This window comes from Danaus plexippus (genome assembly GCF_018135715.1).
Source record: "Danaus plexippus chromosome 18 unlocalized genomic scaffold, MEX_DaPlex mxdp_35, whole genome shotgun sequence".
NCBI classification, from domain to species: Eukaryota; Metazoa; Arthropoda; class Insecta; order Lepidoptera; family Nymphalidae; genus Danaus; species Danaus plexippus.
In genome coordinates, this window is record NW_026869854.1 from 2,184,753 (window position 1) to 2,208,587 (window position 23,835).

The following is a 23,835-nucleotide window of genomic DNA, read 5'->3' on the forward strand; positions in this document are numbered from 1 at the left end:
AGTTCCGTGTGACGACGACCGTCACGACATGTGAGTAATTTTAATTTATGTATATTGATGAAATACATTCACCGAGTCACACGAGCGCTCCCGGCTCCGGCACCGACCGCATCACGATGCGCACTCGCGACCCCGAGCTGTGGTGGAAGAGTATTAAAGAGACATCTCCGGATGAGTTTGAGTTACGACTGAGAAGCAGCTTCCGATACACGATACGGCAATATATGAGGAACAGTTCTATTAAAGGAATCAGATATGTCACAGACAGGAGACATCCCCGGCTGGTGAGGTGAGGATGACTTGCACGATAACGTTTACATCTCGCAAAACGAAGTTTTTTAGTCTCAATATTGAAGGCGTGACTTATCCGTAGATTTTGCTACGCGTTAGTTATATTAATTGCAACGGTGGGTATGTGTGTGCTCATACCTGTCACCCTGAGTTCTTCTGGTCAGAGCAGTCTGTCCGTGAGTCAGGAGTTGGACGTGTTCCCTCTTAGTGAGGTCGACTTCCCAGCGGTCGGTCTCTGTAGCAGTGGTCGGATCAGTCGAGAGTCTCGTGATGAGTACGCGGCATACTTGTGAGTTTTAAATATAAGGTTTAGGAGGTCACTGTTTTAATAGTTGGCATAAAAAGATTTTCCAAAAGCTCGTATCGATATAAAAAAAACTTTTTTATATGTTATTTTTTCCTCTCGGTCAGTGTTTTTGGGTAAATGGCTAAAACGGTTGTAATATAACAAACATCGGGGAATATACCTGTATAGAGCATGTGTGTAAAACTTTTATTCCGAAAAGTTTGGTATCATCATGCTCTACAAGAATAATTTATTTTTCTTTGGTTCTATGTCAATTTATTCTTATATATTTGTGCTGGCCATATTGTTGACGCTGGACAAATTTGCTTACTAACCAGTTCAAGGCGCTCTAATATTTTATTTATTAATTTAAGGCACTCTTTAGATAAAAACAGTACATTCACTCTCAATCAAATCAAAACGAATCTGTTGGCTTTCCTCGGCATTATCCATCTAAGCGCATCAACTTACGACCCAAAATTTTTGGATTTTTTGAAAGAAAAACTTGGTGAGATTAATGTTACAGATATTCTCTACCAGGTGAGTCCTGAACTACTCTGTAAGGATTTTGATTAATACGCTACATATTTAAATTAAATTTGACTATTGCGATGACTGTAATGTGTCTTGCTACTCTCATCTTAGTATATATGTAAGGTTTCCAGTAAACAGTTGTTAGACAAGTCTTCCTGCATTAGCCGTGTCCGCGTGCGTGTCTATACTTCCTGTTTGATAGTTCTGAGACTCACTTCAGTCAATTGTGACATTTCTCACAGCTATCTCCAAAATGCGAGCGGTTGCTTCTCCGCTGTGGTTGGGCCGCACGCCGCGTCACATGTGACAAACTATTCGGAATAAGACTCACTGAGTTCGGCTTCTGTTGCATCTTTAATTCAAGATATCTGTAAGGTTCTATTTTGTTTTTATATATAACTTACAAAGCAAAGATTACTATAAATTCTTGGATTGGAAGATCGTATAACTTTTTTATTTTGCTTTTGTTTCTTCAGAGATTTGTGTCCTAAACTCTAGAGGTCTACTTTATTCTGATGGAGTATGTAGCCAAAGTTAGCCTGTTAGCGTGGAGACAAAAACAAAATAAAAATTCAATAAAAAGAACAATGTAAAGAAAGTTTTTGATGTTAACTTAAAACTTTATTGGATCATCAGATTATTAACTAGCGTTGAGCAGATTATTATTTATTGTCCTCCTTTCTAAAGTTAGTATTATAATTTAAGTTTCAAACCGATAGTTTATTATCGATCAATGTACCGACATATGTAGCATAACTATATGCCAATACAGATCTACATTAAATTAAATCTAGCTCCATAGATAAAAACAACTCAGTGTTCAGGGCGACAAAAACAGGGCCAGACGAAGGGCTTCAGGTGGTCATCAAAGACAATTCACAAGACTTTGTAAGACGTGTACGACCTGCTAACGACGTTCAGGTATGTCTCTCCTCTCACTTCTAAGTCATTTAATTTAACTACATAATTTAAATTTGCCTATTCTGCTTGTTTCTTTACAAATAAGTCTTTTGTGTGAGAACACAGGATGGGAAACTACGCTTTGTATATCAATACTGAGAACTCATATGTCCCGCTCCGCACAATGTTAAACATAATAGGGACGCCACAGAATTAATGAATTTTCTCGAGCCCTTCTTTTTCATAGTTTAAAAAGTTCCGAATAACTACAGATAATGTTATTCGATGGGAACCAGCATCCGCTGGCTCGTGCTGGTGTGATCCGCGTCTACTCGTCGGGACGGAACTCATTCGTGTTCCTCTCACTCCGCGCCCGGATGAGACTCGCAGACCCTGAACTAGCAGGATACGAGGACACTTGGGTAAACTATGTAGATAAAACCCAGAGATATCAATGATTTAAAACTCAATAAGAGCTGTGTTATGGGTCTATTTTAATCTGAAGCTGTTATAAGTAAACCTACATAATAGTCATCACCACAAATGGCAAACCACATATGGATATTATAATAAGTTCTCAGGATGACTCTTTTACCAGCTGGGTTGTGGTTCACGCTCATGGTCACAGTGTATCTCCGAGTGTCGAGCTCGGATGCTGAGAGCGCTCTGCCTCTGCACTCCATTCGACCAGCCGACACAAACGGTCTGCTCACTGGAACATCTCGAATGTTTGGCCAAATATAGAGGTCAGGAATGTATACTCTGTATAATGTATATATGGGCAGGAAAGTATGAATCGATCTTTACTTGTTTCATTTGGGTTCCTTACACAGAGAAACTGAAGTACTTTTACCCGGGAGAGGACGTTCATGAAAGTCTGCGAGAGGAGAAAGCCAACGCTATTCATTGCGAGCACTGCATTCCAAATTGTAACGTTCAACATTACTCAGCGCTTATGGATGTAGTGCCCTACGGAGAACACAGCTACAAGATACATCGAGACAACTTTATGTAAACTACGCTTTGTTATAATTTTAAAGCGTTTGTATTTGTTTTTCGTTTTATTCTTATTAGTAGCATCAAAGCGTTTTCTGGAAATTTTTGAAGTATAATGTCCTTGTGATCTCTATTTTAATCAATTAAATTTTAGTTTGAATTTTCTGTAATTTATAAACAATATTATATTTTTATTTTAATCTTTCAGGCAAGGCTTAAAACTCATGAACACGTCAGTGATCCGCGTGTATTTTAGAAACAGCCAACAGGAAATACAAGTTATTGAGCTCAACAGACGCTGGTACGAGTCGTTAAGTGAGTATCGACGTCTTCACCATGAAGACTCTCCGTCATCTCCACGGAACACACATGCTCAGTTCATGAGATCGATGTGATATTTAATGAATAATTTCAATGTCAGTGTAGCATAAAACCTTAATTTATGGGTCTCCTCCTAAAGTTAGTTAGTAATCATATCAATACAACAGTATCTCACAGCAGCCTGGTGATGTCCCTGGCTGGCGTCACGGTCGTCAGTCTGACCGAGCTGATGTTCCACTTGATCCTGCTGTGGGTGAACACACATCGCAAGACACCAACGACACCACGGACAGACTACTAGAGGATACAGTATTCGAAGGTTACAAAGAACGTTGGCTGAATTACGATATTATCATTCCTTTTAATGTGGTATGTTAATGATTTAATAAAACGTTCATACACGCATGGTACATATATAATGGAAACAGTCATGGATAATAAAATAGCTATGATTCGAAAAAGAAAAAATTTTATTATATAAAAAAAATATTATTAATAAAAAACAAAAAACTAGTATTTATATAGGAACAGTAAATAACGTAACGACTGAAGCGGCTCTCAACGCTTTAAGATATATGTGATGTGTTGTTAGAGACTCAAGATCGGTGTCAAGGATACTTTAATATCAAGCGAGATGAGAGACGTTTGGCATTTGATACGGTCAGCGACACCGCGGGCATCTGTTGTATTAGGAAGAGGTCACGCTCTCTGAATACTATTGGAATAATGTTTTATTGAGAGCTTAGGAAGGAATTAATAATTGGAGTCTCGTTTAAAAGGACACGAGCTATTTATTACCTTGTGACCGAATTTCAAGCTGTTTTTCTTATATTAATAACGAAACCAAACCACTATATTTGCTTTTAAATATCTTTATTAATGATTAAAATGAAGTAAAATGTATTGTATTAGCACACCGGCTATTGAATAATGATTCAAATCTACAAAGCAATTCTAGTAATGAGTCCGGTCGAAGAACCTTCGATTCTAAAATATGGGAGTGATGTAAATTTTAATGTTGATTTATTTTTATCTTCATTGCCGAATATAAGTTACGAAAATCAAAAACTATTTTTTGGGAATCTTTTTTATTGTGAAGTTCTTTTTATTTCCATTAAAAGTTTAATGAGGATACACAAATGCAAATATAGAAAATTATATGGATGAATAACGGTCCACTGTATTTTTAGAAGCCTCGGTCTAGAAGTCATCATAATAAGGTTTAAGTGATTTTGTAACATATAATTAGTAGTTATTATAAACCTGGTCGTTGGGTATTTCAGTTGATAAGACGTCTGTCGGTGAGCCGCCGGTGATGGACGGTATTACCTGTATTTTACATATGAATATGTTTAACAATAGAAAAGCCATTAAATTATTTGTTGGTACCACAGACAGTTATTTCTATAAAGAAATCTATATAATTAGATATTAATCTGAGCTCTTCATATTCCCATCCTGCCTCCTTTTTTTTTTATATTAAATATTATATTCTGAGTGGTAGCAGACAACTTTCATAAAAAAGGTATGCAAAAGAATTCAACGGTAACGGCTATAACGTACCCTATCCAAGTACCTGTTCGCCGATCATTATGAGAATCTGCGCTGCCTTCCTGATAGCCTCTAGATCCTGGGGAGAGGGAAGAGGAAAGCGAGCATCCCGAGCCTCGCGTACGTCCTGGAGACGGGACGTTCTGGACATGACTCGAGATGACAGCTCTGACGCGAGAGACTCGTGCTCGGGGAGAATCACTCGCTACGGACAAAATACGGGCATTTACTACCGGACTAGGAGATTTAAGTATATACTGTTTATACTTACAGGGTTGGCCCAAGTGTTAGCTATTGAACAAGCCACAAGCCACAGAATGAGTTCCCACAACATTTTCTCGTCGACTAAGATCGTTCTTTACCATCATAATATATGAAAACAAAACTCTCCATCACAAACTACATAATGGTTACAATTTTTCAATTTAATCTAAAAATGATGTTTCTTGTTTTCTTTGTCATGCCAGCATTCAATTATTAAATCATTGGTCAATCTGTATTCAGGGTCTCTTAATGTTTTATTTTTTCTAAACGTTGACGAACGTGTTTACTTTGCCCATAGACTGTTTGTGTATTTGTTATATAATAAAACTATCAGCTGCTGGGCCCAGATTCACCTGAACAAAAGAAGGTCGCGCCTATAACGTCGTGCCTTTATTAGAGGATCAGTAATAATTTTGTCTTCATAGTAATTAGTTTTCGTGTTTTTCCCTCAAAATTATAACTATCAAATCCTCGTAAACTTCCAAAAATAAAAGTGTTAATTAACTGACCTTTAGTAAAAAAAATTCATGGAATTCTGATAAAATATTTAATTCGGTTAAGCGAACGTCATGTGAACAAAAAAAAAGATTTTTCATTTTCTTTAGTACAGTAGGTTAACAATAATATGTAGTGATTATTAAAATTGCTTGATTATCATTAGAAAAGACGTGTTCCTCGAACTTATGATGACAGTGCTCAGATATACTTGATTAATGTTTGTCAATTCCGATTCTATGTTTGGTAAAAACCATTTATTTGTTTTGTGAGAGCTAATATTCTTATGAGCTAAAAGTTGTAATGATTGTGGCAGCTTTTGAATCTGTATTTAATTAATTTTAAAAAAATAACTACGTATATGTTGTATATATGAAGTGCAAAGTGCAATTTATCATCACCACACTAACACTGTGTGTATTTAATGTTTTGTCCACGAAAACACTCACTGTTACTTTACTTGTAAAATTTTAGTCCAGAAAAGAATTATTACACAAAGCATATGATTATGACACCGTTTAATAAACTTCATAAAAATATTAAATGTCTTAATGACATAACACGAACGCTGTAGTGTTGGGTCACATCCGTGGAGCAGCCGGGCAGGTCCGAGGGTCCATCTCAACTTCAACACTGATGTTGCCAACATAAATTAAAAAATGAATAAGTTTCAATAATAATATGTATATTAATATCACCTTAATAAAAAACTCTTGCTAAGGAAATCAAATCAATTAAAAGAAACTTGACACTTCTCGTTGATTGCATTATTCATGGAGGTGATCTCATTACAACACTTCGCTAACTTGATTATTAATACTTACGTAGTTTAATATTCTGTTTGTCTTAATCAATGAACAACAACAAAATAGAATTTTTATAAAGACTCCGTTATTATAATAATAACGTTACTAACTGACCTGGGAAGTGTGGCCTCTTGGTTTAATTAAAGACGGAGAGACCGAACAATCTACGTTCAGATGACCTCAACTCGAATGAAGGCGACGTGAACCGAGCAGGGATGTACAAGCCAATACATTTTCTATGCATCGTTATGACATATCATTATATACATTAACTTATTTATAAATTTAATGAAAATACAATAAAGTCTCTAGGTGTTGTATTTATATATATATATATATATATATATATGTAGTGAGTCTCAGCAATAGAACTAATCTCTGAATGATATCTAATAAATCTTAATTTTAAATATTGGTGCAGAACTCTGAAAATATATTGTTGAAATTGATAGTCGCATATCGTTACAATTAAATAACTTCTATGATATGTGACAACTATTTTTGTTTTTTGTATGTAATCTTGTCACATTTAAACAAAAACAATTACCAAAGGAAATATGGAGTTTCCGTTCAGTTAGCTTTTGTTTTAAGATTAAAAAATTCTTGGTATTTTATAACCGAGCGCTACTATGATGTGTATTTAGATATAATAACATTGTCAGACTTGTAATTCCAAAATTGCAAACATCAAGAGGGCGAGGGGAGGGTTGGCGAGAAGGGAGAGAAATTCCTGTCGCGTTTCAGAGAGATTCTAGAGATGAATAATTAAGATAATAACAGACACTGCGACACCACGTACCGACTCATCTACCTTAACAGTTACCAAGTGTACAAAGTTCGGCGGCGGATTTAAATACCACTGTACGACTAAATATGTTAATATATTTGTACATCAAGGGCCTGATTTCTCCTACTTGGGTGTTCAAGATGTTTATTTATGTTTCGTCTTTCAAATGAACAAAGTAATGTATGGATGTAAGTTTGTCTTGTCCAAAACATGATTTAACCTTCAATGTTTATAATAACCGCGATTATTTATATAACAACATCTTTATATATCACATACAAAAAATAAACAATTCACGTTCGTTACAGCCTTCGCGGTGATATTTAATGTCTAGTGAAGGATTTACTAAACATAATGTGACTGCGCAGACATCTTATAAAATAATTTGTTTGATTTATAATTCTAAAATATCTTATGAATACTTCCGAGGTCCTGGTTGTTTCTATGTCTCTCGCGACAGAGATATCCAACTTTAAATCTTTTCAACTCTGCAACGTTAATGACAATGAGGAGGAAGTTAGCAGAAATGCAAATTATTGCAATTTATACCTACTTTTACTCTTTATACAGTAATCGCAAAGCTTAGCGTATTAGTGAATATCTTGCTTGTTCCATTACCGCATGTAACATTGGTGTGGAATCAACGGTATTAAAGTAATAGACACGCGACAGTTTCATCAACTGCTGACCCACCAAAACTTGTAAAAACAGGAGAGTCGTCATTGTATCGACATGTTGTTCTCGATGCGCTCCTTCAGATGAAACGATCAATCATACAAATCATTATCGGTAATTCCTCCTCTCTTAATAAAAACAAAACTATCGCCAGCAACATCTGCCGAGTTGTGGCTTTTTGGGTTGCCAATTAATCATAAACAATTTAGCAAAATGTCCATATTTCATGTCTCATTGACAACAAATTTTAATTAAATGTATAGTAAAGTTTTTAATGAAATAATAAAATTTAATGAAAATAAAAATCCAATGACTCAAAAGAATTGTTACTATATTATATATTATAGGCTTTTATGTCTCATTATATACTTAATGTTTTAAATGTGATATATTTCGTATAAATTGAAGTTTTTTTTTTAGTAAAATATTTTTACTTACACTCTGATTTTGTGTGATGTAATATATACTTACTTACATAGTTTGCTTTCATAATAAAATAAACACATACTAAAAGCCACAGGATTCAAACAATATTTTGGTCTTTTTTCAAAATATGAGAACAGTTAACTTCAGGAGGTCTGAAAGAAAATGGTGAATGATGTACATATATCTTACGTTTAGTTTTCCTAGTTTGTCTTAAGACGTTTCTCTCGACGGCGGCTTGCGATGATGATGCCGTGTCTGGAGGCTGTATCTATATTCTTAGAGTGTATTTCTTGCGTACTCAGATGTATGGACTTTTGAGTTTGTAATTAAAGCAAAAATTAACATATTCATAATGATTACATTAACCTCATTTCCAAAACTAGAACGTTCAACCGATTGAGTTATGTCTGTAATGCATTGTATGCAGTACATATCGAGATGCCAGTCTTAATAAACAAAGATATGTAAACGAACAATGAAGCTATGTATACCTAATATTTAAATTAGCATTTTTATATTATAATTGGCCAAATATTTGTAATGGTTGTGAATTTGAACGTATCGGAAGTTATTGCGAGGGTCAGGAGATCATCTTGTAGCGTCTCTCCAAGATCAAGGTGACGGCGCACTTATATAGTTAGATGTGGCATGCGCCGGCGCAGTCAACATAGAGACGGCAGAGGCTGCCCGAGGCTGTCAAGGAACAAATATATGTGATCTGTAAACCAAAGAATAACACTGAGATACTATCATGAAGAAGAGTAACTATACTCTTTGGAAATATTAAAAATAAAAATAAATAACCCATGAGAGTAGTTCAGTAATATAATATTGTGATGAGTGATGTGGCCGTCTGCGGGGGTGGTAGTGCTAGCGGCGCTGGTGTCGATGATGTCTGGTGAGGGTGAGGGCCTCATGCAGCCCGTCTCCACCGGGCTCGATCAACTTGTGAGGGCGGCGTCCGCTACCTGTACGTTACACATATTACAATATAGTTACGTCGTATAATTTTGTGGTTAAAATATTGATTTATTAAAAAAAACCGGTTTATTGCTTAAAGTCAAATATCGTAGCTTAACTAGAAGGATTAATCTTTATTCAGAAGAGACGCTAAGTATAGTTCATGTGTTATATGAACACAAATAAGAGTAACATACGTCGTGAAGCCTCTTTGATGCCATTGAATGAAATGTTGTGAAAGAAAAGTAATAGAGTGTTGAAACAAGGAAACAATGAGGAGGAAGCATTGAGGGATTTTTGTGAAAATAATGATGTATTGGTTGTTGTGGAAATCTTTTTTCCTGATTCCATTTTTTTTATATTTTTAATTGTAAACGTTTATACAATCCGTTTGAAAAAACATTTTAATGGTATAGTTTTTTTTTATTGTTAATATTTATTTGTTGAATACTTTTCGTCACAATCACAATATATATTCATTAATTTTTGTATTCATCATATCATCCAACAGTCATGATCTGCTTTCCAACTTCTTAGTTTTCCCTCCTGAGATCTTAGTCCATCTGTTTCTTCCTCGTGTCGCCGAACTTTCTTCTTTACGACTTGCCTTTTTCTTCACAGACAAAATTTATAATGAATACATCAATGTTCGGATCGCCGACCAACACTGACAGCCTTGTGTTTATATTGTCTTATTAATTACTTAAACATATATAATGCTTTACACCCAACAACATCCCAACTCGACCCTGTAGGCGTTTAAACTGACGTTATTTATATGAATGAATTCATAGAATGTTCGGTTTTCTTTTCTTACACTGGTTTTGCTTTTAACGTTAAAAAGACTTCAATATCATGCTACAATTCTCACACTCTTAATAAATGAATCTTTGAAATGTGTTAGTGCGAACTCAGTTATTGTCATAGTTAGTTTAACTATTAAAATACACTTGTTATGTTTTTTGTTTAACGTCTATTAAACGCCGTCATTCGTACTTCGTCGGAGCGTCGCGGTGTTGCAAGGTTCAGTAAAACTAATAGTTTACGTTTCCAAGTCTCAGCCGCACGCGATGCGGACGGGGCCATTAGGATACGTCTCAGCTTCTGGGAACCAGAACACTTCGTACTGTCATTAAAACATAGCGCACCGTACACTTTATCTGCCACTAGCGAGGGTAACGCATTACAGTTCATAAAAAAAGAATCAGTCGATTAATCTTCAACTCAACTGAAAAGAATTACTTCAAGGTCGTCTTTGAAGATCTGAATGGTCACTTATAAAGATAAGGCTCGGTTTGGGAGCTGTTAGTGCTAGGAAGAATTCTAATGTTCATTATGATCGCTTAGAATATGAGTGAGGTTATTAAGTACCGAGCTCGAACACAATGTTTCGTGATTAAACCCGAGTCGTGTTAACAATGATGATTATAAAACATTCCTCTAACCCGACCGACGACCGCGCTGACAGTCACGTTCAGCGACGAGCAACAGATACAGAACATGCTTAATGGACACCTTCAACTATTTATATTATATACAAGATTATTTCAAGAATTAACACGATCACTTTCCATGTTTAAATATTAAGTTTCTGTTGATTTCTTTTAGATTTTCTTATGTACTGCGAAGTTGCTATTTTGTTAGGATAAAAACAACTACGATAATTTGTTCCAGGTGATGCTCTGCCTCTAGAGCTCCTTCTTAGTTGGTCGTCGATACCTGAACTGGAGTTTTATGAGTATTCTGAGGAGGGGAAGAGAATCTATAAGCTGTCGAAGGCTCACGTGCTGCTCCGACGTCGACTGCCATCAGAGCTCGTCGTCTATATCCCCGGCTGGTGGAACACGCCCACGGATGAGTCCTCGCAGACAATAGTCAAGGCTTTGTTACAAAAACATCACTTGATCCTTGTATTGGATACACGAGTCTCCTTTTGCAGAGGCTACGTCGGTTCCGCTTCTCGCGTCCATGGAGTTGCGCAAAAGGTGTTTAAATTTCTTAAAAACATTCAAACGGAAGGGTATCCGCTTTCATCAGTACACATGATCGGGTTCAGTCTAGGAGCTCACGTGGCCGGCGTGACGGGAAAGTTGGTTTGGAATCGATTGAGTGGCAAAGTTGGAAGAATAACGGCGTTGGATCCTGCGAGGCCTTGCTTCACCCGGCCTTCTGAGTATAGACTCGACAAACACGATGCCAAGTTCGTTCAAGTCATCCACACGAGTGCCGGCGTGCTGGGTCTGGAGTCCCCGCTGGGCCACGCCGACGTGTACGTAAACGGCTTGCTGGTCTCTCAGCCCGAGTGCCGCGAACGAGCGGTCAGTCTGGAGTGTGATCACGCCCAATCTTGGAAACTGTTTTCGTCCTCGGTGACTGACAGCCGCTCCTTATTGGCTCGCAAGTGTAAGAACTGGTTCGAACTCAGCAGCGGACAGTGCAGCGGAAACGAAACCGTCTTAGGTTACACTTGTAATCCAAAAATAAGAGGAATGTTCCTCTTCAGATCGCAAGAAGTCAGAACTCAAATGTGGGTGTTCAACCCCTTCGATATAAAAACTTGGTTTTCGAGATAAATGATAAGTATTATAATAGTTGTTGTTATAAAGTTATCGGCTGTTATGTTTATTAAAAGTATATTTATTAAGCTTACAGGTTTAATTTACTATTACTTTGTGAGTGTAAAGAATAGTTCATTATTTTATACTAAGTAACAACAAATTCAGTTCCTGTTTTGTATAAAAAGTTCAATAATATATGATGTTATATTAAAACTATGTACTACGGATTATTATTGAATGAATACTTGTACTACTCAGCAGCTATAATAGCCAAAATGTTATCAAAGCTTATGGTCTTTGGATACTCACAATGTTTTGATGAGTCGTGTGACTTGTTAGGCCTCCTTGAATAGACGCCAATCTGTGATGTTTTCATAAGAGGTGTTTCGTTGGTGATGATTGCCATCACTTAAATATGGAGAATTAAACTTAAAATTCTACAAAAATAACACACACAGAGAGGAACTAACATATTTAATAAGTGACAAAATTCTCACACAATTTACAATCTGTCGCTTTTTTCTTTTTATGAGGTTCCCTATTTATTATATAATACAATTGTTGCTATTTATAATGCACTGAAATATTATTGTAAATTACTTTTTTCAAGATTGAAATTAAATAAAAGTTACTCGACCATAGCGACATCTACCAGGTAATTTTATCGTGATCATTATAATTTCCTATAAAGTGAAGTGAAGGTAGCTCTAAGACTTGTGTATAGATGGCGCTAGAGACAGAACCTATATTTTTATTCGAGGTGAAACAACATTTAACTGTATAATTAATTAATTATGCTTTAACTGTGATACTTTCGCTGTAATTGTTTTCTTTTCAAATGTTTAATTTGTTTGTGAATGTGTGTAAGTATGTCATTTATGTTATGATATTATTTAATTTGCTATTAAATATATTATGAAATAATTATAAAATGCATGTTTAATAAAATTTTATTGATATAATTACAAAGTTTAAATGTTTCATTGTGTAGTATATATCTATTCGATGCTTTGTTTTCTTTGAAGTTTGACAGTTTCGTTATTTCCTCTGGATGCCTGCTCCACATACACGACCTGATACCCAATATATTATTATATTCCGTCCATCTTGAGACCTAGTTTATTTGAAATGATTATTTCTTCTTATAATTCTTGTATATTGAAGAATAATGTAAGTTCTGTTATTTATTTTCTTAACAAATCATAATTTATATCATTCAACAAAGATATTATTTATATCAGTGAATTGAATGTCGCGTTTTATTAATAAAAACAATTTAATAAAACCAATAGTTCAATACATGATTTGTAATAAATACGAAAGAATTATTAACCCTTGATTTATGAACATTTTAACGGACACAATGAAACTTGTATACTTTTACCCGTTAACATCTATGTTGAATGTTGATATTCTAAATATTTGAAGTAAGTGAGGCACACAGACAGATATTTTTGTCTTTTGTTATTACTACCGGTGTAACATGCCGTAAGCGGTTTGTTTTACTACTATAAATTTCTCACAAAACTTTTTTCAAAACATAAATAAAGAATGTTTAGCGAAAGTTATAAAGTTTAACAAAGATTTAAGTAAAATTTTGGAATTTGAACTTACACAAATCATAACAAGTAAAAATATTTACATTGCAAATAGTGTTCACGTCACAGGTACTAACACTCGAGAAATCCTTCGTCTTAATTAGGACTCAGTTTTTCTGTACCAAGTTGAATAAGTTATCATTACTCATTCCTTTCCTCGTTTCTTCTAATTGAAAGTAGTGATCGTCCCGGGGGTGACGAGATACTTGAACCCACTTAAAAATTAGAGACGGAGCATCTCATCTTTCTGAAGTTTTTAAACATTTTAGTTCCCTAAATCCAATATTTTTAAAAGGAAATTTATCGAAGCGCTGAGTTCTTCCTGTGAGAGAAAAGTGAAATGGGAGCCTTTTGTTATCAGCAACTTTCATGACGTCACCGAGATGCGTCCGCCGAGTTTAAGGCAACGATCAAGACGGTCGAGTGACGTCACACAGTTGATGGATAATTGAAAGTAGTTAGTCGAAATTAATATTGCTATTAAATTGGTTTATAGCAAGTTGCAATCAACTTCCTAGCACAAACAGACAGTTGGAAACAAATAAATATGTAATGAAAGCATAACGACATTAATCTGTTGTATGAAATGTGCGGAGTGGATGTTGTCGGAGGTGCATGTAGAGACGCAATGAGGGCCATCGTGACAGGCGTAATAAATATATGAAGATGTAGAGCGCGCTGTAGAGGACGCTACACGAGATTAATGGAGAGAGATCAAACAGACACGCCGCCCGCAGCCGGAGACGGGGCCCGAGGACTAGCTGACAAAGGAGAGGAGGGTGACTTGATATACTGTGAACGGTTACCTCAAGGGCACAATGAATATTCACTGTTTCAGTACGAAATGTTGTTTCTGTGTCAAAATTAAGGCACTTTTCAATTTTTGCACATCAGTTGAATGCTTCGGGTGGATAGAAATTATAGAGAAACATAATTTTAACCTGAAAAATGTGTATTCAATGTTTAAAGTGAGTGTTAATGTACAGATCATTTTGTAAATGGGAATTATTTTCTATCTCAGACTCGCCCTCAGTGAGATCGCTCCAGGAGTCGCTCGCACCGGGACACGTTCCTCTACATCTCTGGGTCACGGCTCGTCTCTCATTTCCTGTCTGAGCCGTGTCTCCGCCCTCGTCAGCTCTTCCGAGAAGCCACACTCATATGACACTATACATAACGAACATGTCAAAGTTATTAAAGATTCCTTGTAGTTCTTTGATGTTGGGAGCTCCACATGTGATGTAACAATATTAAAACTGTAATTAGTTCCAGTGCTGGATAACGTAGTTCCTGATATAATAACCACCCGTGACAATGTCTGTCGGAGGTCGTGGCGTGCCGTGTCAGCTAACTATACCTTATCTGTAAGTAATTACAGGGAGCGGCGTCGATCTCACTAGGACCTTATTAATTTCCCTTGTAATTAGCGCGGGGCGATATTCTCAGTTATTAGAGAGAATACATTCATAAAATACATATATCACAAACAAGAGGTCTTGAGACGGACTGATCGATACACCACGAGGTACTTAATTATAATAAGTCCCTTGATTTGATCGTTGAGATACTCGAAAGATTCAAACGTTCCGTACAGGGAGCGACGTTCCTCTGGAAAGCTCCTTCTCACTAAATTATCAGTTATAATTGATATGATCCGAGCGTGTGTGAACCGGAGATGACGTGTGACATACTACTACGACACATCCTCCGGCAACCTATCCCGTGACGGACGCAGCCAGAGGCCGGTGTTGTGTGTGTATGTTTGTGTGTCTGTGAGGTAATACCCTCACATTCGCGTCCCCCATTCGAACCGTTTTATTGTTCGACATGTACTTTACATAATATGTACTGATGATGATAAATGGCTGCCGAGTATTTCCATACACGAGAAACCTCTTTTATGCCACATACATAGACGAGCATCGGCACAACAGCCGCGACGTCGCATGCATATGTATCGATTATAACCTCCACAGCAGCTTAAACCCTACAGCTCACACAATAAGGACCAGATTTAACTTATGTTGAGATACCGTCTGTACCTGATCGTTAGGGTTGAACCAAATTTGAAAAAGATGAACAAACAGCGCTCGGGTCACTTTAACGACCTGGGAACAAACTGACCGGAGACCTCGAGTTGGCGGGGAGACCTGAGAGACGTGACTGAGAGGAGCGCGAGGTCAAGGACAGGACAGTGTTAGTGGCGAGTGATACTATTTGGTGTTGTTAATGAGATTCAAGGTTGCTTCTCCAGATCTATTTCAATAAACAACATCCGTCGTCGCTAACCCTAACCCCGCCGCGTGTAGTGTGTAGCGTGTAGTGTGTAGGGCGCACCACACCACGGGCGCAGGCGGACGCAGAAAGACTCAATTATATTTTGAGGCACGTTTCAGGCATTTCAATTTTATATCCGCCGGCGAGCCGAGCTTTGTTCTGATCGGCTTTAGATGACGCGGATATTGGATACTTTTATATTCCACGAGTTTTTATATTTCGCACGAACATAAGAATAGGGATCACTTGCGGGAGATCGTTGTTTGAAGAAGGCTTATTATTGTTATAACTTTAGTTCACATCGGCTTATCAAAATAATAAAGAGGATTGAGATGATGGTGATAATTTAAATGAACTATTGTACTGTGGAGGAATAGCGACCAGTCTAGCGACTGATCCAGCGACTAATCTAGCGACTGATCCAGCACCTGCCGATACGATGTCGATTGATGAAACTTGTAAGTTAATAATGTAAGTTCGTGAAACTGGTTAACATCTTCGTTGTACATCACTTCAATCTGTACAGACTTTGAACAATGTGGACTATTGATATACTTTAAGTAATATGGCTTTGCCTTTATCCGCACGTCCCAGTAATCTTAGTATGAGTCGGATCGTTCGATGTTCCTCGTCTGTTCTCCTCTCTTCAGTCGCCATCACCAGGTGTTCTCACTGTCTCTTTAACAAGACAGGCATTACACTACAATACGTCATATAAACTGATTCGTATCACTGTAACGAACGGAACCTGACACAGTTTCAAACAAACTAATTAATATTAAACTCTATAATTAAAAGTATTTAACAAACTGTTAGGAGAGACTATGACATCTGTGTTATTATGGTGAACTACGCCAACTGATAAAATATAACTGAGCGTGGAGCAGGCGAAAAGGAGCCCTAAGGTCAGCAGGGTAGAGTCGAGATCTGTTCGCCTCAACAGAAGTAATATTCAGTGGTATTATAGAGCGAGCAGCGACATGCGAGCGGCGTATCGCAAGTCCCCTCATTAGAGATAAGGTGTGATTACAGTAATGAGACCCTAATGACCGGAAGGACGGAGCGGGGATGAGTTCGGCAAATGTGATGGTTGTAATAAACAAATAACATTATAATAAACTTAAACACAACTGTCAAACACAATCTATATGTAAACAAACGAAAGATGTCCGTCAAAATATCTTCATAGAGATACGAAAGATAAGTCTTTTGTTATTGTAAGCAACTGGAACTGTTACTGTTACTCCGGTCGAATGTTGCCCGCTTCCGCTATCTACCGTGTAATGTGTCCTACACGTTAATTCTTTCAGAGCGCCAGCTGTTATTGTCAACAAATTACCGACATCGAAGCAAAGTCTCAGACACAATACTCGGGTCGTGGAAGATAACATTTACTAAGACCTCTCAACCATACGCGCAGCTTAACGACGACTCAAAAATCATTTACGATCATATCGTACTTTAAAGTCACGCCACTATAATAAATGTCTTTGCAATGTTCAAAAAGAAACAAAAAAATAATAAAAAATAATTTGTCTTTCCTCGAAGGTAATGTTTAAGTTAATGTTATATATATATTGTAAAATTTGGTCTGTCTGTGTGTGTGTATGTCTATTTATGTGTGTGAGTGTATGTGTGTGTGTATGTGAGGTGCGGAGTCGTAGCGAGGAACATTCCCTTTGAACGTCCGCAATTAACATAAAACATTTTAAAACAGCACCGCGGGCGACTGTTTCCTTTAATAGTCCTTCCATTAGTTTCACTTTGAGCTCTATGTTCAGATCATAAGATCCACTTCACTACGAGTCTCCGTGATCCTCGTATATCAGCCGAGTAACACCTCTAATAGCCATACGATTTTGTTACACGGTTCCGATGAAATTTAATTGATCTCCATTGATCGTATTATGTAAATCAGAATATTGATTTAATTATTCGTATTGCTCGGAAGGGGAATGTCAGCATGTCGAGGCTCGAGGGGTGAACTACAATGAATCGTTTCACAACTTGTCGCCTCAGTCGGAGCAGTACTCTATAAACGTGTTGTATTACTATGTGGATGCTCACAATGTGAAACCTCTATTATTGTTTAAATCCTCGATTACTTTCAGCTGCAGCTCAGGCTAAACATCCCGTTAGCTCGGGGAAGGAGTCGCTCCACCGACCTCGTGATGGCGTCCACTTCACAATCCTCACGTGGCGACCGTTCCTTATAATTTAGTATTTAACATTTAGTTGTGTGTTAATTATTTAATGTCTGTAATTAGACGTCTACTATTTTAAAGTTAGGTCGTTAGAACGAGTCGGGCGAAGAACATCAAACAGATTGTGAGCATTATAATGACGTTTAGAGACGTTACGACTTCGAATTGGCGCAGTCGTTGGGAGTTTAATACCAACAGTTGTTAATATGTCGACGGATTTAATTTACGGACTGTACTGACTCACTCACCACAGATACACACAGAACATTGAAACTATGTCAGTACATCGTGATTTATCGAACCTTACAAATGACTCGATAAAAAAGATAGAGAGTTCAATGTAAAAAGCTTTCCCAGTTAAGCGAGCACAAAGAAGCCGTGCCGTGAGAGTACAGCGATAGAATGCAACATAATGACAATGTAGGATTAAGAAAGAAAGGACTTAGAGAGCATCGCTGACGGAACTGGAGCTGATTCTGGAACAGGGATAAGGTCCGCTGACGGCCTCAAGGTAACATTAAACGATGGACTGGTTAATGTGACACAGACAGTACCGCGCTCGTGTTGGGTTCGACGCAACGAAATCATCTGCTGGAAGTGGAAGTATTTTATAAGCTAACGACTTCAAACTTCTTCGGATCCTCTCTTACATTAGACACGCAGTATCTCAGCACAAATATAAAATAACGATTGATTTAAAGAATGTCCAACAGTTCCCATCATTTGTTGAAAAAATACGACAAATACTTGACATATTCCTCGCCCACTTTGAGTATTCTGATATTTTTTTATAAAGATCGACCTTCCGTAACTTTCTACTTCACCATTTACCAAACAAGTTTGTTCTTTTTGGATGATTATAAAATATATATTACTTTTTGTTAACGCGCTACTCGGCTCATATATCCTCTTAGGATTTTGGAATTAAGAAACGGATTTAAATTATTTTAAGCCATTTTAGATTATAGAAATAAGAACAATACCTATGGTATTTTAAAACAAAAAGTCTAATGCATTTCATTACTACAGAATAATATATAGTGTATTATAACTGATTATTCATAGAAACTCATTGACTATTATTATATATTATGTACATTATTGTTGTCAATTAATTGCTAATCAAATAGCTAAGAAGTATTATTTTACTTTTAATTTAATGCTTTCATTAATTGTTGTAAACTAAGTGTTCAGTTGAAGGTGAAATTTACGAATAAAACTGCAATGCTTCTATAATGTGTCTTCACCGCGTCATCAGCTCAATGCGACGTGATTTTTATTAAATATATAATATGTACATGATGCGAGCGTGCTGTTCTTGTAATACAAGCAAATAGTCTATAGACATGCATTAAGACTATACAGGAACAACTTTTAATATGACTGTGTTAAAATCGTGATACATGTGACATTCCATAACACCACAGACCTCATTGCACGACAGGACGCATTGAAATAGAGACAACTTTAATAAACTTAATTTACATAAAATAGTTTAAAATATTACAGTTTAATTAAAATTATTTTCTGTGAGACCCTTCTCCTCCTGCTTAGCCTCATAGAAATGTCGAACAAGGAGATTGTCTCACCCCGGACCCCACCATCTTCTTCGCTTGTCACAGCTTGTTATCACCTAACGCGGAGTCCACCGACGACTCCTTTTTTGATTTTCTTTATATACTCTCATTTCACATTATTGTTCTGTAACGTAATACACTCTCCATGAATATTACCTCGTCTGTTCCTATCTACTGAGTTTATTGTAACCGTTCTGTGTATATAAAAAGAATGCTTTTTATAAAGTGGGTTGTCTTTGAAGTTGACCTGATTCTCCCGTTATAACTTCACCCTCGGTAGGGACGGGGAACCTGATATTATATACAACTAAATATAAACAAATAATAGTTGAAGTCGTCTACTACCTGGAAATAAAGGTTTTATAGCGGAATCAATGATGAAGCCTCGGTTTTTGCGATGCGGGTGTTTGAAATACATGATTGGTGATAAAATCAAATCGAATATCGAAATACGAACCGCCAATGAAACATATCGCTTAGTTAAATAACATATACATGTGAGGTTGATTTACAAAATAAATTGTTAAAATAAAATCATGAATCTCAGTTACTATATGAACGGACATTACCTACACTTAGTACTTGTCATTATCGTTTACAACAAAACTGTCAACGTTAAAGTTCTGTGAATTGAATACGCTAAAACTATCCGTATCAAGTTTAAATCGTCGTCAATAGTCCACGCGTACACAGGTTACGTGAATCGAAACAATTGAAACGCATGAACGTGAAATAAACGAATACAGCGCGTCGGACGGCTCGTTAAAAACACAATCAAAACTCAGGGCGATGTAATTAAAACGAAATGGAGGATTGTTGATCGCGATACATAACACACTATTATTGGAAACCAGTTTGAAAAATACGTTCCTGTTAAAGTATCGACGGCTGTTAGCTGCTACTGAAACTACACGAACTACCTCCTTAACGATAAATCTCTCCCACATATTATACCTACTTCTGCCATGTGTATAATAACAAACATACATAGCCACTTAAGAAGTTACTACTAAAAAAAACTGTTTAACTTAATAATAGAAACGACCAGAGTCTCTCTCGGAAAGCTGTTTTACAAATAATTACGTCTAAATTAATTGATTACTTTTCGGAACAAAAACGCTATTAAGGTACAATTACTTTGAAACGATCGAAATGACCACGAAAATTAAGTAAAAGGTATAACGGAGAGGTTCATGTAATAAAGCTATTCGTCGTTTCGTTTTGCTCTTGAATTACTTTCTATTGTTGGTACATTTACTGCTCTCAATAAAAACTTTAGTGGCCGTAAAATAATTTATGAAAAGTTCTTCAAATGAAAACGATCACAGCTCACCGCTCATCGCTCACCAGCAGTCCTGGTCCGTGTGATCGGATCTTTGATTGTTTTCAGATGCTGCATCAGTTAATGAGGTATTTTATGAGTAACAACAGTAAACTTTTCCTGTCTCCGTCAACGACCGGCAATCTTTATAAAACCCTCTTTAGCCCACAACATGTATTCGTATATTAAAATTCACAGTGAGTTTGTTCACAATGCACCCAAACTTTTCCTTATCAACCCCTTTTTCTCATCATTAAAAATTACGCATTACTTTCAATAAAAATGGCATTTAAATGAGGGGTCCCATTAGAAGTCGAGTCACGACAGCGTCACGGAGACGACGCGGAACGAATCCCAAATGATGAAGGGAAAATACTCCATAGAAATATATTAGACCCCCTCGACCCCCTCACCAACAGTATAGAGGGATTATAACTGTTGGATCAGGTATGAGGTACGAGGAGACTGACGGAGGCTGGATCATTGCATTAATGAGGACTATTTTATAAGTTGACAAACATTTTAAAGAGGGGTGGATCACAAAACAAACTACAGGACATGACATTTAAGAGAGAGGTTGGACCGATATGAAACAGGTTGTTATGTAACAAATGGATACTATCAAAGAAACCTTATTTACAAGGTAGATACAGTTCTCTGGAGATTACAGAGGTGAGAGGGTGGGCTTAAATTTATAATAAAGATATAGTTTTTTTATTTCCCATGACAATTTGATAAAATAGATATAGAATAGATTAGTTAGTTTTTGTAAATAACTATATTTCATAGAAAAATGTTTGAATACTTTTTAGGAAATCCTTTCGTCGAGAGATTACGGGAGAAAAGAATATAGCCTCTGACTAAGGGGATTTATTTTTGATTGTCAGTTTTGTATAGGAAGCCGTCAAAACCAGGTGCGGGGTCCGAGATGTTAAAGATGGATGATGGGGTCTGGAGAGAGGTGATCGGAGTTTGAATCGGAGATTAAAAGATTATCGTTGCATAAAACATTCATTTTAAGCATTGTTAAAATGAACTTAAAAATTCTAAACGAATAATTTTGCTCCATATGCTTAAGTGTACATAATGATGCAAGAATTAATTGTACGTAACCAGAGTAATTCATCTGTAATAGTTCTCTAAGCGCCGGAGCCGTTATATAAATGGCTCGTTACAATGTTAGCAACATTTGTCACCCACTCACCCACACTCCCATACCGCCACACAGTCACACGGCCACAGTGTGAACTATTTTGGACACATTTAAGACATCGGACACGGTGGTTGTGACGATGGAATACGATATTAGTTAAGGAAGGCATCACGACTGCAACATCTGCGAAATACTAACGCACGCAACTGAATCGCTCCTCGCCGTAATTATAAGCGACTCGAAAGCATCGTAATAGCATTAATATGGACCGCGGCGAACACGAGCATATTGCGACGGCCATAGAGTCTAATATTGTGCGAGCGATCATGTACTGTGGTATGGGGGTTTGAAATCCAGCACAATGCCGGCAGCCGGCGAGACAGGTCGGTTCTCACAAAGGCTTATAGAGAAATAAAATTTAAAAAAATGCTTTCATCTCGGATTGACGTTCAGGTTTTTATAACGGGCTGTTATTACGACTTATTCGCTACAAAGGGGCCTCGAAAGTTTCATCTGGTGCATCCTGTGTCTAGTGTTCTCGTCTCCCGCCTGCCCTGCGACTCGAATTATTTAGATTTTCTTTTTAATGAAAGTTATTCTTGTGTTTTCTTTGAATTATTCAGAGGCTGGTCTCATCTGCGACTCTGCATATTCTTCTATAAGTATTCTATTTTTAAAAACAATGCAGCATTAATATCAGTTAAAAGGTTTAATTTTACTCTTATTTTTATTTCAAATGTTTTGTTATAAAAAACATCTTCTTCATTTCGATTCGACGTCACACTCGCAGTGTTTTATTTTTAAAAAATGTTCTGAGAAATTAAAAATAATATTAGATCCTTTAAAGTGACGGACAGGTCTCACAAGCCACGCGCGAAATCTGTAATTCAATGTAACTTAATCTGTCTGAGTTCAAGTTTGTTCGTCACTATAATTAACTACCTCATCATAACCCGAAGGTATCTCATTGTTCTATAAACATAATAGTAGAGTAATCATCGAGCGGTCGATGGCTGAAATAGGAAAATGGTTCACTCGTTGAATGTAAGAACTTACTGTGGATCTGGGTCTGGGTTAGGTGAATAGAAACGGTGGTACCATCCGATGGCACCACTCAAACCACCACTGGAACAGATGCAGGAAAGGGATACGATGAGGCTCCTTAAATAATTAGAACAGGCTTACCGATTTCGATCAGACAAAATGTTTTATTGTGACTTACAAGAGAGAAAGAGAATATTAAAGAAATTAGAAAATAGAATATAATAAAGGGTGAAGAGAAGATTGTTTGAGTCGAGATCCAGATTCAGAGAGGAGTTATTCTTTTTCAAAGTATTATAAGCAGGTACTTTAGTCGATGGTTCACGCGTTTTTATCTTCTCTCGGGCCCACTAATGGACTCATACATGCATTTCGTTTTATTTAAACTACGTAAGGAAACTCGAGCGGCGCTCGCCGACATCACACTTACTTACAAAACGTCTCATTTTTATAATTGTTTCTTATTTATCTCTATACTGATATTGAACAATGTTAATGACTAATTTTAACAAACCAACAGCACAATGAATGAACTAACTTGAATGTTTTTAAATATTCGATTTTACTTTCTTACTAAAAACAATAAATACTTTTGTGTAGAATCTATCACGATTACTCATTATGTGACGAGCTCGAAATAGTTTACTAAAATATATAGAATGTTCCGCAGGACAGTTATCTTTATATGATGGGAATCCTCATAATGTACACACTGATGTCTGTACACTGTCGGGTGAATTAAATCAATCACGTTCATTATTGACACTAACAGTTGTTAATTCGCTTTATTGTATTAGGCAAACATTTTCTTATT

At 36.7% G+C, this 23,835-nt stretch overlaps 3 protein-coding genes and 2 long non-coding RNA genes across 8 annotated transcripts; 2 read left to right on the top strand and 3 right to left on the bottom strand.

Annotated features, from left to right (window-relative positions):
* The first annotated feature begins 41 nt into the window (after window positions 1-41).
* Window positions 42-4,721, top strand: LOC116773003 (pickpocket protein 28-like). Of its 2 annotated transcripts, none has more exons than XM_032665354.2 (10): window positions 42-289; window positions 374-580; window positions 952-1,117; window positions 1,354-1,481; window positions 1,936-2,032; window positions 2,284-2,433; window positions 2,610-2,757; window positions 2,845-3,022; window positions 3,216-3,322; window positions 3,496-4,721. In XM_032665354.2, exons 1-10 carry the CDS (start codon window positions 48-50, stop codon window positions 3,627-3,629), a joined length of 1,557 nt encoding a protein of 518 aa, XP_032521245.2. In that variant the 5' UTR covers window positions 42-47; the 3' UTR covers window positions 3,630-4,721. The 2 variants fall into 2 exon arrangements, with proteins under 2 accessions (XP_032521245.2, XP_032521244.2); XM_032665353.2 differs by having other exon boundaries at window positions 43-289; window positions 1,906-2,032.
* LOC116773006 (uncharacterized) lies at window positions 4,185-6,138 on the bottom strand. Of its 2 annotated transcripts, none has more exons than XM_032665358.2 (4): window positions 5,996-6,138; window positions 5,151-5,496; window positions 4,905-5,084; window positions 4,185-4,657 (listed from the first exon to the last, which is right to left on the bottom strand). In XM_032665358.2, exons 2-4 carry the CDS (start codon window positions 5,211-5,213, stop codon window positions 4,574-4,576), a joined length of 327 nt encoding a protein of 108 aa, XP_032521249.1. In that variant the 5' UTR covers window positions 5,214-5,496; window positions 5,996-6,138; the 3' UTR covers window positions 4,185-4,573. The 2 variants fall into 2 exon arrangements, with proteins under 2 accessions (XP_032521249.1, XP_032521248.2); XM_032665357.2 differs by having other exon boundaries at window positions 5,151-5,235; window positions 5,996-6,125.
* A 2,157-nt stretch (window positions 6,139-8,295) lies between these two features.
* On the bottom strand, window positions 8,296-10,547 carry LOC133320386 (uncharacterized). The gene is made up of 3 exons (XR_009753758.1): window positions 10,062-10,547; window positions 9,137-9,300; window positions 8,296-9,050 (listed from the first exon to the last, which is right to left on the bottom strand). It is a non-coding gene; the product is annotated as an uncharacterized LOC133320386 (long non-coding RNA).
* Window positions 9,164-12,715, top strand: LOC116773291 (lipase member H-B-like). Its single transcript, XM_032665717.2, has 2 exons — window positions 9,164-9,302; window positions 10,967-12,715. The coding sequence occupies exons 1-2, from the start codon at window positions 9,176-9,178 to the stop codon at window positions 11,863-11,865; spliced, it is 1,026 nt and encodes a 341-aa protein (XP_032521608.2). The 5' UTR covers window positions 9,164-9,175; the 3' UTR covers window positions 11,866-12,715.
* A 69-nt stretch (window positions 12,716-12,784) lies between these two features.
* LOC116773295 (uncharacterized) lies at window positions 12,785-20,548 on the bottom strand. 2 transcript variants are annotated; one of them, XR_009753757.1, is made up of 4 exons: window positions 20,076-20,548; window positions 19,519-19,630; window positions 13,493-13,770; window positions 12,785-12,923 (listed from the first exon to the last, which is right to left on the bottom strand). It is a non-coding gene; the product is annotated as an uncharacterized LOC116773295 (long non-coding RNA). The 2 variants fall into 2 exon arrangements; XR_004353699.2 differs by lacking the exon at window positions 13,493-13,770.
* Between the last annotated feature and the right edge of the window lie 3,287 nt (window positions 20,549-23,835).

Coding starts and splice junctions, on each gene's coding strand:
- LOC116773291 (XM_032665717.2), top strand. CDS start 9,176: ATGTGGCCGTCTGCGGGGGTGGTAGTGCTAGCGGCGCTGGTGTCGATG. Junction 9,303..10,966: donor GAGGGCGGCGTCCGCTACCT/GTACGTTACACA, acceptor AATTTGTTCCAG/GTGATGCTCTGCCTCTAGAG.
- LOC116773003 (XM_032665353.2), top strand. CDS start 48: ATGTATATTGATGAAATACATTCACCGAGTCACACGAGCGCTCCCGGC. Junction 1,118..1,353: donor TTACAGATATTCTCTACCAG/GTGAGTCCTGAA, acceptor CATTTCTCACAG/CTATCTCCAAAATGCGAGCG. Junction 3,323..3,495: donor ACGCTGGTACGAGTCGTTAA/GTGAGTATCGAC, acceptor TCAATACAACAG/TATCTCACAGCAGCCTGGTG.
- LOC116773006 (XM_032665357.2), bottom strand. CDS start 6,036: ATGATAAATTGCACTTTGCACTTCATATATACAACATATAC. Junction 5,085..5,150: donor CTAACACTTGGGCCAACCCT/GTAAGTATAAAC, acceptor TTTTGTCCGTAG/CGAGTGATTCTCCCCGAGCA. Junction 4,658..4,904: donor TCATAATGATCGGCGAACAG/GTACTTGGATAG, acceptor TGTAAAATACAG/GTAATACCGTCCATCACCGG.